At 35.8% G+C, this 12,400-nt stretch overlaps 1 protein-coding gene across 4 annotated transcripts in view; it reads left to right on the top strand.

Moving 5' to 3' along the window:
* LOC149554018 (transcription initiation factor TFIID subunit 1-like) overlaps nt 1-12,400 on the top strand; it is a 154,495-nt gene that overhangs the window by 117,362 nt on the left and 24,733 nt on the right. For all 4 annotated transcript variants that reach the window (XM_089789341.1, XM_089789342.1, XM_089789344.1 and 1 more), the window contains exons 13-17: nt 2,749-2,958; nt 3,481-3,573; nt 8,335-8,541; nt 10,422-10,628; nt 11,421-11,904. In XM_089789341.1, coding sequence (XP_089645467.1) covers nt 2,749-2,958; nt 3,481-3,573; nt 8,335-8,541; nt 10,422-10,628; nt 11,421-11,904 — 1,201 coding nt within the window. The remainder of the gene's footprint in view (nt 1-2,748; nt 2,959-3,480; nt 3,574-8,334; nt 8,542-10,421; nt 10,629-11,420; nt 11,905-12,400) is intronic.

Here is a 12,400-nt window from a genome sequence, read left to right as displayed (position 1 = left end):
TCCCTTACTGCGTGCGACACTTCTCAAGAAGGTGTGCGATACTGGAAAAGTATCGCACGACATTTCTCATAAAGCCGTGCGACACCCTTCCAGTGTTGTACGACACTTCTCCAGTAATGCGTGCGACACTTTATAGTATCGTACGACATTTTTTCTATGGGCGTGCGATGCTTTATCAGTGTCGCACAATGCTGAACAAATGTCGCCCATAGAAAGTAAAAACACTTCCAGAACTCAAAAATGGGGAAAAACCGACCAAAGAACCTCCACACCGGGGAGTACCAGATCCACAAAGGCTCGAGGAATGAACACTCGAGCACAAGAACAACACAGAAAGGAGAACATCTATCCGTCTAAACTATAGCAGCAAAGAACACACTGAAATAAACATTGCAGAGAACAAAAGCATCATCGCAATGTACAGAAATACATCTTAGGAACCAAAACAACCAAACTAAGTACGCGGTTCCTCCCAACTGTCAATAGCATCATAAGACCATCGTGGATCCTAGCCATCCCCCGCGCGTAACATCCCAAGCCACCGACCAGGTCGTCGGTACTGTCGTAATAGGGACGTCACTACTAAAAACATGCAACAATATAAGCATAAGGAAATCTAACATGCTAGTGATAACGCATAAAATAATCCTACAGTAGATAACATCACCTATCACATGCTAAACAACAGTAAGCAACAGATATACTACTAAAGCAAATCACATCATCTAATCATATGCTAAACATCATAATAAGTGAATGCGCCAAATAAAATAACATCATCTAAACATGATATACAAGCATCCCAATGAAAGCATAAATCACAAGAAAGCATACTCCGGAACCCGAAGTACCAAGTGAAGACATCCAGCAACGGTCACACTAGGACAAAAGATCGTCTCTGTACACCGGTCCCTAGCAGTGGTGAAGGTAGCTACGCCTCCCAACCACGTGGCACCCGTAGGTCCACACCCGTCGTGTTGATGGAGATAATGAACCAACCACAAACACACAAAACAACAACCAAGGCTAACACTCACGCCAGACAGTATGACGGCTGAACCAAGAACCTAAGACAATGCAAGGAGTAAAGGTCCTGGTCAGACACTCAAAAGGCTACTAAGTAGGGGCTGACATCATGGAGAGTCGCTTGGCATCGACAAGCCCAAGCTCGGATCGTGCGTTTCAACTCCTCAACGGAGGGCCCTGCACACACATTTTATTATCTTAAGTTTTATTATCAGTCACACATTTTCTTTAATTATCACTTATTTAAAACTTCCTCTGCCAACCCTATGGGACTAAGGTCACCAGGCTGCGAGATAGAAGCCCCCTCCATATGCTACCCTACCCTACCCAAGCTCATCCTACGACAAGTGCCCGTGGGCATGCATACTCCCATCCCAACCCCAATGATCATAACTTCCGGCAAATCCACGGAAGATCGGGCCTCGCAAGTCACCCAACAAATGTACGCGTACATACTCGTGTGTGGCGCACCACCATCACGAAGATCATAACACAAGGACAGGAATGAGAACACAATGCAAAACAACCAAACTATGCAGTCACTATATGACATCTTGATGTCATGAGCTCGTAAATCCAACCTACTATCATCCCAACAACAAAAAAAATGAAGCCATCAGTCACCATGTGGTGAGAGGAAAAGAATGTGCAGGTTCTCATCTTGTTCCAGCACAGTCAAATCCTTGTCGCACAATGCACGTGGATCTATTTGTACATACTGCAGACCACCTCCCACACATCCAGTGGGAAAGAATCAAAGCATCCTTTTTTTTTGAATTTTCTTGGCATCCGCATCATCTCCTTTGGCTTCATGCATCTCTGGTTTACCACGTAAAGTTTCTATATCTACATCAAATAATGGTCGAACCATTTCTTCCATCTTGCGCTGGTGGTAAAGTTTTCTACATAAGTAAATCGATAATATGGTTTCCAAATTAGTTGACATAACTCATGCTATCATAACTTCTCAATACAACTGGAAACATTATAACCATATTATAATATATGAAATATATTTCCATCTTCCTTATCGTGTGGTGGGTCTGTCTGTAATATTGGTGTGGCCACTGAACCGATATATCATAGCATCATCAACCGATATATCATAGCATCATAAGATTGAGGGGATCAATTGACATCATATTATAATTATTATATAGTCACATGTTTTGTAATATGTATTGAATCTGATGACATTACTCTTGTATTAATTGTCCTTTCCATATTATTTGCACTTTTACATTTGCAACCTGGCTTTGATACCATGTTGATGTTTCTCGGATCACTGCAAATGTACTTGCATTGCCTGTTGAGGTATATTCTGTCTTCTCGACTTCTGTGGACAAGATACTTAACAATACTCTCTTTGTCTTGGTTCATATAGTGGCTTGTTTCATTTCAGGCTTTCTGTTCACAGGATTGTTTTATATTGATGGCTTTCTGTTCTGATCTTTTCAAGGTTCTTTGATCTCTTAATATATATTCTCCTCTATTAAATATATTGTTCTTCGTTTTTGTTGCTATTTGCTTTTACCAGTCCGTTCTTACTATGAAAATATTCCTTAGTATGTCAATCTTATTTACCTACATTAGTCATTTGAGGATGTTACTGTGATTCTTTCCTTCTTTTATGTAGTTATTAGAAATATAATATTATTTATATAGTCTATTCTGAACTTTTTCTAGAGTTTTATTGTTTTCCTTTGTCATGATTTCATGCAGGAGCCTCATATTGAAGTACTTCCTCCAGGATCTAAAAATGTTCAAAATTATATGGTAAATAGGCTGTTGGTGTACATATATCGTGAATTCCGGGCCACAGAGAAGCCTCGTAGTCTTCCTTTTGTACGAGCAATTGAATTGGCTGCACAGTTTCCAAATTATTCAGAGTCTTTTCTTAGGAAGCGGCTAAAGCACTGTGCAGATCTTCAGGTATGGTGATATTGTTTGGTACTAACTGTAACAAGATTGCAGTTGTAATGGAATTCTAGTTTTCTATTCTTTATTAATGAGGTATTTTCAGATGGCTGTGGGTGTTAACTTTTACCTCTCTTAATCTATTCTATGAAAATCTCTACTGGCAAGTCTGAACTTTTTTGCCAATCCTAAATTAATTTATAATGCCATGAGCTGTCTGTATCTGTTTTTTACATCATTTGTTTCTTCAATTGGGTGTTCACGTAAGATATCAGTTTGTTGGTTGAGGTATGTACGTGCCCTGAAAGTGTCCGAATAAGTTAAACTAAACTCACACAGTGGTGTACCAAATTTAGTTGAGGCTTGTGTTCAATTGTTTGAAGTTAGTGCTTCTGTTGCAACTATATGTCATCATTTCTCAAACAACACTAACTTTTTCAGTCGATGAAGTCCTTCCTTATGATAGTTTAATACTTTGAACATTTTCTTCTAGAATTGTGGAATTAATTTTAACATATCTAACATATATCTGTACAGAAGGGGCCAAGTGGTGAAATGTTATGGATCATGAAGCGAAATTTCCGTATCCCATCTGAGGAGGAACTGAGAAGGATGGCGACACCTGAGAATGTAAGATTGCAACTGTTATGTGATGACATTTACTGAACACTTAAGTTTTAATCTACTGACCATTTGTATTCTACTCCCTTAAAACTTTTGATATTCTATTGCCATGTTTTCTGTAAGAAAAATCATAAATGTTACTAAATGATTGATCATTATGTTTTCCTTGACATATTATTGTTATTTAAAGCTTCATTTAATGTAATCTGAGTGGTAAACTCTAGCATGAACGGATACAAAATTCTTTCAACTTCTTGGAATCTGGAATACAAATTTTAAGGCCAATTTTTTTCAAGCCAAGGAAGTATGCATAAATGGATGCAACAAGTATGGAAACCAAAGACATGAATATGACACGAGGGAACAGCTTGTAAAGGTATTGTTGATGTTTTGTTCCCCTAAAACATGCAGATCTGAATACTTAGTATTCCACATGAAGCACCAAATCTCCTTCTCTCTCTTGAATAAGAATGCTTGTATGCCAAACAATGTAATAGATTGTTTGACAAATGAGACAACCTCAAGCTTCCTTCTTAATTGTGGACTTCCACTCAGTTTTATGATGTGATATGCTGTGTATCACAAAGGGACTTCTTCAAATCGCTTCCAATCAAACAACTATGAAAATGATAATTGCTATCTATCTCTAGACATATAAGATTATGTTGACGATGTGCTGAGTCTCTAATCAATCGTTGTTTCGTCGTGTCAACTAGTCATAGGAGGGTGCTAGCTTCTATGGGTGCAGGAGTGATTTTCACATTGTGTAATGTCCCCATTTTAGCTTACCTTAAGATGCAGTCAGGATTAGCCTTCCAATGAACTTCGTAGACTAATTAATTGCTTGGGTCTTATTGGTTGTGTCAACGACTATATTCCTACTTCATTGCTTTGTGTTGCTCATGTCTGCTCTTTGTTATGAGCCAGTTACTATTTTGGGCATGGCATCGAGGCATCCAGTTCTAGCAGGAAGCACTTGGATTTCATATTGATCCTTAATGAGATTGTGAGCTGTTAATTTGGTTTACAATCATTAATTAAGTTATAATTAATTAATTATTGAAGTTAATCTTATTATTAAGGTTTTTTTTTAAATTGGTAAAAGACCAAAGCCCTTGATTAATATATAGGAAATTTCAACTAATTTTGCTTCAGTGAAGCAATAATTCAGATCCTTTTGCTAGACATAGTCTTTGCCTTATAGCATTTTGCCATTTACATATTTTGTGAAATTAATCCTGCAAACTTTCCGATTCCCGGATACAACTTAGATGCTGTTCATTCCTTGCACATAGATTATCTGAGAGCATAAAGTGTGAAAAGCCCTGCAAGACTATAAATACTTACCCAAGATCCTTGTTAGAGTTAGCTAATGACAAAATTAAAATAAATCCTCTGCCAATTTTATAAAGGAATCAAGTACCCTTGCTTATTCAGATCAGCTTCTAAAGTACATTTTTAATTAAACTATGGAATAGTTTCAAAGTAATGTTTTCGTGCCTTATAATACTAATTTATTATAAACTCATTAGGTTATTGTCATTGTTTATTGGGATTTGAAGGAAGGGCTAAATTTACGACATGTAAGAATTAAATTATATATTTTCAATGTTCTATCTAAGCCATCATCCTTAGAACCTAATTTTACCTATTAAGGCTAGATGTCTATTTATATATGTGCTGATTGTCAAGCGGGAGTAGTCAAATCCACTTAATCTCAAAAAGGTAATCTTTTCCAAACAACCTTATAAAATCGACTACTCAACCCTTTCAGATGACATAAAGGATATAGATTCCTGTCTAGTTCCTTTATATTGGATTTATTTTATCCCGCAGATATACTGTTTTATTATTTGGTTGACATGAATTAATTAGTGATTATTATTCTTAATTCCTCATTTGAACATTCTCCTTCTGGATTTATTATTCTTGGGATTAATGGCTTTGAGATCTTTTCCTGCTAGTTTTCAATTTCTTGACTTTTAACAAATTCACCGTCCTCAGAGATGCCTGCTATTAAGTAGCATATCTGTAGTTTAAATTTATTAGAATGTTATGACTTATTAAAGCCATTCCTACTTTTTCATTTGAATCATTCCTAATTTGGGAGTTCAAATAAACTCTTTATATCGCCTTGCTATGAAAGATACGTTGAGAATGGTTTCAATGTATTAATTTGTTCTTTAAAAGTCCCTATTACAGAAACTCTTACATGCTTGATTCATTTGCTTTAACTGTTCATTTAATCTTTCCTCTGACACTGTAACAAAACTTGATTTAGAGCCAGTATGGAAGGAATTTCCATTTCAATCGATAATATCTTGTTAAGGATTCTTCTTTATACTCAATGTTGGTTACATTAAACCAACCTATTCAGACAAAACTGCGAAAAATGCTTTGCTAATTTGCTTTAAAATTATGCAATTTGTTTCAGATTCTGAATGACAAATTTAATTCTATCTTGCTAAGGTCCAAAAAATCCATGGAAAACGTGAACCACATTCTTCTTGAACATCAAAGGCCCAAACATGTAAAATGTTCTGTCTATTCATTACGTTTTAAGTAAATACAAGCTATGTACATACTGTAGATATGCTAAACCGAGTCTGGGGGCCAATAGACAAACAGGAGAAAGGGAAGGACAAAAAGGAGCCGACCACAAGACGGGACCAGGTACAAGGGAAGACAAAAGGACAAGGACAAAACAATATGGACCACCCAGAGAGCTAAAGAGCTACGAAGCTAGACTATACAAAAAAGGAAAACACTGAAACCAAACAGAGGAGAGAGACAAAACAAAACCTCTCAACTGAAACATACCCCAAATTACCTAAGACCTTCAGCCTCAAGATACCACTTGACACCTCTCCAATCCTCACAAATACGGGTGTTTAAAATGGCCAGAAGGAACATCAAGGTCCTTGTAATCTCTTCCCACCTTTCAAAAAACCTCAAATGATTCTTATTTCCAGAGTGGTATATACCTGGACCAGATAATTGAGAGTGCCATGTTCAATCCTTTTTGGAATGCAGAGGTTATCGTCAATATTCCCAAGGACCAAGTCCAACTCCTTCATAATAGATTTTTTGAACACTTTCCTATAGAAATCCCGGATGGCCACTTTATCCTTGTCAACATGCATTATTGTGGCCACAAACATCGCCACAATATCCATATTGTGCTTCTGTCTATCCATTACAGCAGAAAATTCTAAAAATAACCACCCTATAGATAGCCCTAAAAACCAAATAATTTTTTGTTTTCACCATTTTACTGATCCATAACTCACTAACCTCTCCCCAGAATGACATCTCATGCTTCCCAGACCGCATACGAATAGGGGTATCCATGACACCTGAAACCTAGACCAGACCAAGAGCCAAAGACAGAATAATAAAAGTGGAAACTCAAATACCAACTATAATATAAATCTTTGACCTGAAATTAGGTTTGAATAGACAATTGCCTAATGATGATAGAACATTTGATAAGAAAGGATTACATATCCCAATGCTTATTAATAATTAGTTTTGCAGTCATCAAGTTACCTGATTAAAGAGGCTAAGTTTTCATTACTACTTCGGTATGATTTGTATCGGAATACATGTTTTGCTTTGTTGTGAAATTCTCAGTATTGATTATTTGTCCAATTTTTTAGGATTTTGTTTGTGATAATAGATTCGCCTGGAGATATGGAGGTGGGATCAATTAATAATAATTATTTCCTCATTTTGTTATACTCATTAATGTGTTATGTGGATCGTTGTTAAAAAAATCCCCCTTGCCATCCCCAAACTTGGTAAAAAAATTGCAGTCCTGGAAACTCGTCCCCCATCCCCAATTTGGAAACTTGTGATAACATTGATTTTTCTTAATACTCACTGAGGCTAGGATGTCTTTAAAAAATGTTTATTAATATTCCAATATTTTTTGTATTGACTTTGCGTAACTTATAACAGTTTTTCCAAGTTTTCCAGCATGCCAATTCTAGCAATTTGGAAAATTCCTTATAAATTGTATAGGTTTACAACTGATCCATTAGAAAGTCAGCCACTTCCTCTTCCTTGTAAGTTCTATGCCAAGTTAAAATGACTGGGTAACTTTGTTCCTGCTAGAGCTGGGGGCATATACTATGCAGTGAGAGCCTTGCGTAGAGATGTTATGTTGACTGTAATTCCTAGTGCAAGTTGATTTTATACCTATGAATTTGATCTGAATAAAGATGTCGAAGGCATAGTTTGCAGACTCGGACTCAGAGAGTACTCGGCAAGCCCAAAATTTTCAACTCGAAAAAAACTTGGGGAAAACTCGGCAAATTTAAAATCTCTTATAGAAACATATTTTTTTTTGTAGGATACAATTACAAAATGTATTAAATTAGTAACTTACATTTCAATAGAGAAAATGTGTAGTTTTATTGCACTAAAATGATGTGAAAAATGCATCGAATCCAATGTTTTCCGTGCATCAACATTTTTATCTACATTTTTTTACATCTATAAATACGTGAGAGTTAAGAGTACTCAGCCAGCAAAAAACTTGGGAGTACTCGGCAACTCTGAGAGTTTACAAACTATGGTCAAAGGAGTTAAATAAAGGAGGTTCTCTTTTATTCTTTCTGCATGATAATTAAGATATAGAAACTTCCTATATTTTTGTTTGTGTAAAATAAAGTTAAATAAATATTTGTAGTCTTAAGTTTTTTAATTTTGATTTTTCAACTGTTCATTTGTAAACAATTTTTTGTCGAACATTAACTGTTTTAGGTATGTGCTTATGAGAGCATGCAAGCTGGTTTGCATCATCTTAAGCGCCTTGGAATCAACAAACTCACAATGGCATCGGGTCTTGCATCGGCTATGAATCAACTTCCAGATGAAGCTATTGCACTTGCTGCTGCATCACATATTGAGAGGGAGCTTCAGATAACATCATGGAACTTGAGTTATAATTTTGTTGCCTCCACTCTGCAGGTAACACGACACTGAGTAATTTGAAATTATAACTTCAACTCATTGTAGGTTTTTTTTTTTTTCAAAAATCACCCTAGTTGTAGGCTGAAATACATTTGTTATATTTAGATTCTTTCAGATTATAAGTTTTGATCATTAATTTCCAAATGCATGCTCTAATTAGACTAGCACGTTTTTCCAAGTTTATGGTAGTACATATTGTTGATATGATATATAGTTATACTCAATGGTTTCTTGATTAAACGCCTGGATTAGATGGGCTGGTATATCAGACTCTATGACAAAATCTGTTGCTGACTTGTGTCATAGATAAATAGCTTAGTAGAAAAGAGCTGTCTTATTGTTAAATGATTTTGTAGAAAAGTAAAATCTTTGTTGCTTGCGCTGTTACTCTATTCAAATATGGATGCATTATAAGCATGTACAAAATATTTGGTAGACAGTTTCAAATATTGGAGGACAGAGAATCACCATCTATCTATCTTGATTCTTAATAAATAGTATTAGAATTGAACCATATGCTTTCAAGTCAGGTTCTTTTTGATTAACTGTGGAAAATAGAGTAAGAAATTATATCCAATTACCAAGATGGATTAATGGAAATTGAGTGACATAGGCATCTCCCTTGTGAGGAAAAAAGGAAGATTACAAGATATGCCTAGAAACAAGTAAAGCCAGAAAGAAAGTGAACTCTTTACTCAAGGGTTAGAGTGAGCAGTACGTGGACTTAGAATTGAAGTTGACTCTGCAAGTGCCATACCAATACTTTGTTTTAAATGATTATCTTAAATAGATGTTCAGCAAAATGTTAGCTGAAGAGTTTATTAGGCAAGAGCATTGAAGTAATGCAAGTTAATGATATCCAATTCAATTGAAGAAAGATTATTAGATTTGCCTAGAAACAAGTAAAGACAGAAAGAAATTGAACAAAGATTATTAGATTTGCCTAGGAACAAGTAAAGACTTAGAATTGAAGTTGACTCTGCATGTGCCATAGCAATGATTTGTTCTAGATGTTTATCTTAAATAAATGTTTAGAAAGATGTTAGCCGAGGAGTTTACTAGGCAAGAGCATTGAAGTAATGCAAGTTAATTAATGATAGACCAGTTTGGAAGTACAACGATGCATTCTCATTCCTTTGGCTATGATATTTAATTTTTTTCTGCTTGCTGTATGTTTAGTAGGATACTTGTTGCATCCTGTATCGTGCCTTTTTAGTTACATATTCCTGCTTACCAGTCTAATTTTTTCAACCTGTATGTGATGTTCTCTTTTTTCTGTGATTCATAGAATTTTTTATGCTACATCATTATTCATTTAATATGTTTTCCATAGAACCACCGTCTCTGCCAGGGATGCCATCATTTGCTCGTTATATACCACATGCCATACATACTGATGGCAATCTTTAACTTTGCGAAAACTAGTTTGCCTTTTATGGGACACTTGCAGAAATGTTAAATCACAGATTATGTCTTGAGATTTCAGTTCCCTTCATTTTTTATATTGATGACACACCCCCACCAACACTTTGCCGCCATTTTCTCTTTGTCCCCAAATTTATGTCCTTCGTCCGACATCCCTAAAGCCCGTCTTCATGTTATTGTGTCTCTCCACTAGGAAACTCTATCTAGGCTTATCTTGATTTTCTCTTCCGTGAGTTTAGTTCTCTAAAAAGGTCTGCTATCCTAGAACTTGAATATCACCTCCTATGGACTGTGGAGAATGGATGGAAATGGTTGTAATATGTTTTTTTTCCATTTTTTTTTGAATGGATTTATCATCTGTGTACTATTTGTCATTGAATGGACATCAAGATAAGAGTCAATTGAAATGATGCTTATATTCCTCGATTAAATCACTATTTTTCATATTTCAGGGCCGTGAATGTATTGAACGTTTAGAGATTACAGGAAGTGGAGATCCCTCAGGCCGGGGCCTTGGCTTCAGCTATATCCGTGTTGCACCGAAGCCACCAATATCAAGTGCTTTGGTTAAGAAAAAGGCAGCTGCTGCACGTGGTGGTTCTGCTGTTACTGGTACTGATGCTGATCTTAGAAGACTTAGCATGGATGCAGCTCGTGAGGTAATTTATATTTTAATTAGTTTATCAATTTTGTTTGGAAATTTGTTTAATGAAACAAAAACTAAGATGTACTTGAGGTCAGTGAAATACTATAGAGTATGCAAATCACATGCTTTGATGGCTTCATATTTGCTCTCAAAGTATATTTTACAAGATGAGGTTGGCCAATCATAATTGAGTGGGATTGTTATTAAGATGTCATTTGTTTTGAAAATATGTGGATCATAGATAGACATTTGATTCTTGGGAGTACAGGTGATTTTGCATCAACTGCATCAAGATTTTTATGGGTTATTTTTGTGATTTTAAATTACTTTTGGCATATTAGAAAGTTATCAAGTAGAAGCTTAAGTCATTGGGAGCAAAGACAAAGATTAATGTAAGAATGCGTTGGGTTCTTCTGACGACAATTTATATCCTGTTTGGTTTCTCTTCAGTAATGACCACAGCTGCATATATGATGCAAAGCTAATAGTTCACCCTAAAAATTATTTTGATTGTAAGCGAAAAAAATAATATTTTGATAAACGGTAAGTGTTTTCAATCCTAGTGCATCATTCTGTTTGGTGTCTTCTATAAGTAAGTTTTAGTGTTATAGTAATTCTCTCAGATCTTTTAGTTCAGTCTCTGTTTGTATATATTAGTATCTGATGTTATCTGCTAGCAATTCCTTGAAATTGTGTTCTTTTCTTTAGGGTTCTTTTGTATCTTATTAATTTTCCAATGTTGTACCTGCAACTTTGTTAATTATGGATTTTCTGTACTTATGGAGTGGATACCTAAAAACTGCAGGTGCTACTAAAGTTTAATGTTGACGAGGATCAGATTGAGAAGATGACTAGGTGGCATCGCATTGCTCTGGTTAGAAAACTTTCAAGTGAGCAGGCTGCTTCAGGGGTGAAAGTCGATGCAACAACGTTGAACAAGTTTGCACGGGGACAGCGTATGTCATTTCTTCAGCTGCAACAGCAAGCACGTGAAAAGTGTCAAGAAATTTGGGATCGCCAATTTCAGAGTCTTTCAGCCGCTGAGAATGAGGATGTTGAAAGTGATGTTGATGCAAATAGTGATTTAGACTCCTTTGCTGGAGATTTGGAGAATTTATTGGATGCAGAAGAAGGTGAGGATGGGGAAGTTGGTGACTCTACAGCTAAAAAAGACAAAAGAGAGATTGCCAGAGGATATGGCGTAAGGAGAACCTCTCTGGTACAAGAAGAAGAAGAAATTGAAGATGAAGAAGCCGAAGCAGCAGAGCTATGTCGTATGCTCATGGATGGTGCGTTTGTATTCCGGTAGTTAAGTTCTGTAATAGTATAGCATGAAATCATTATTTATTATTATTTTATTCCTTGAATACTTAGTGTAAAAGCTTGACTGGAAATAAATGAAATATCTATGCTTGATGAAGATTGGCTAGATTATAATTGTTTTGTGGTTGTCAAACACAAGTGCGGGTCACAATTCTGATGGATACCCAAGTGAAGAACTCAAGTAAGAATCTAAAAGAGCTCATAAATTCTCAATTATTTCAGAACTGTACATAACATTTTGAGAAAGAGAGGAAAGGTGACTAAACCAAACAATTAGTATCAATTCTGCTTGTCCAAGGCAAATAAATTTTGGTATTTTTTACATGGTTGGATGACTCATTCATCTATCATTGCAAACTTTCACTGGTCTTCATGTGGTTCATGTTCAATTTAAATGCAGAATCCAATGTTATATGAAGAGGAGTAACAACTGCAAAACGTCATTAGTATCAATGCCTAGTA

This window comes from Cupressus sempervirens, chromosome 6 (genome assembly GCF_028749045.1).
Source record: "Cupressus sempervirens isolate cs-2001-9-10 chromosome 6, ASM2874904v1, whole genome shotgun sequence".
Lineage (NCBI taxonomy): Eukaryota > Viridiplantae > Streptophyta > Pinopsida > Cupressales > Cupressaceae > Cupressus > Cupressus sempervirens.
Note: the sequence above shows the minus strand (reverse complement) of the source record. Positions and strands in the feature narration are given on the sequence as shown.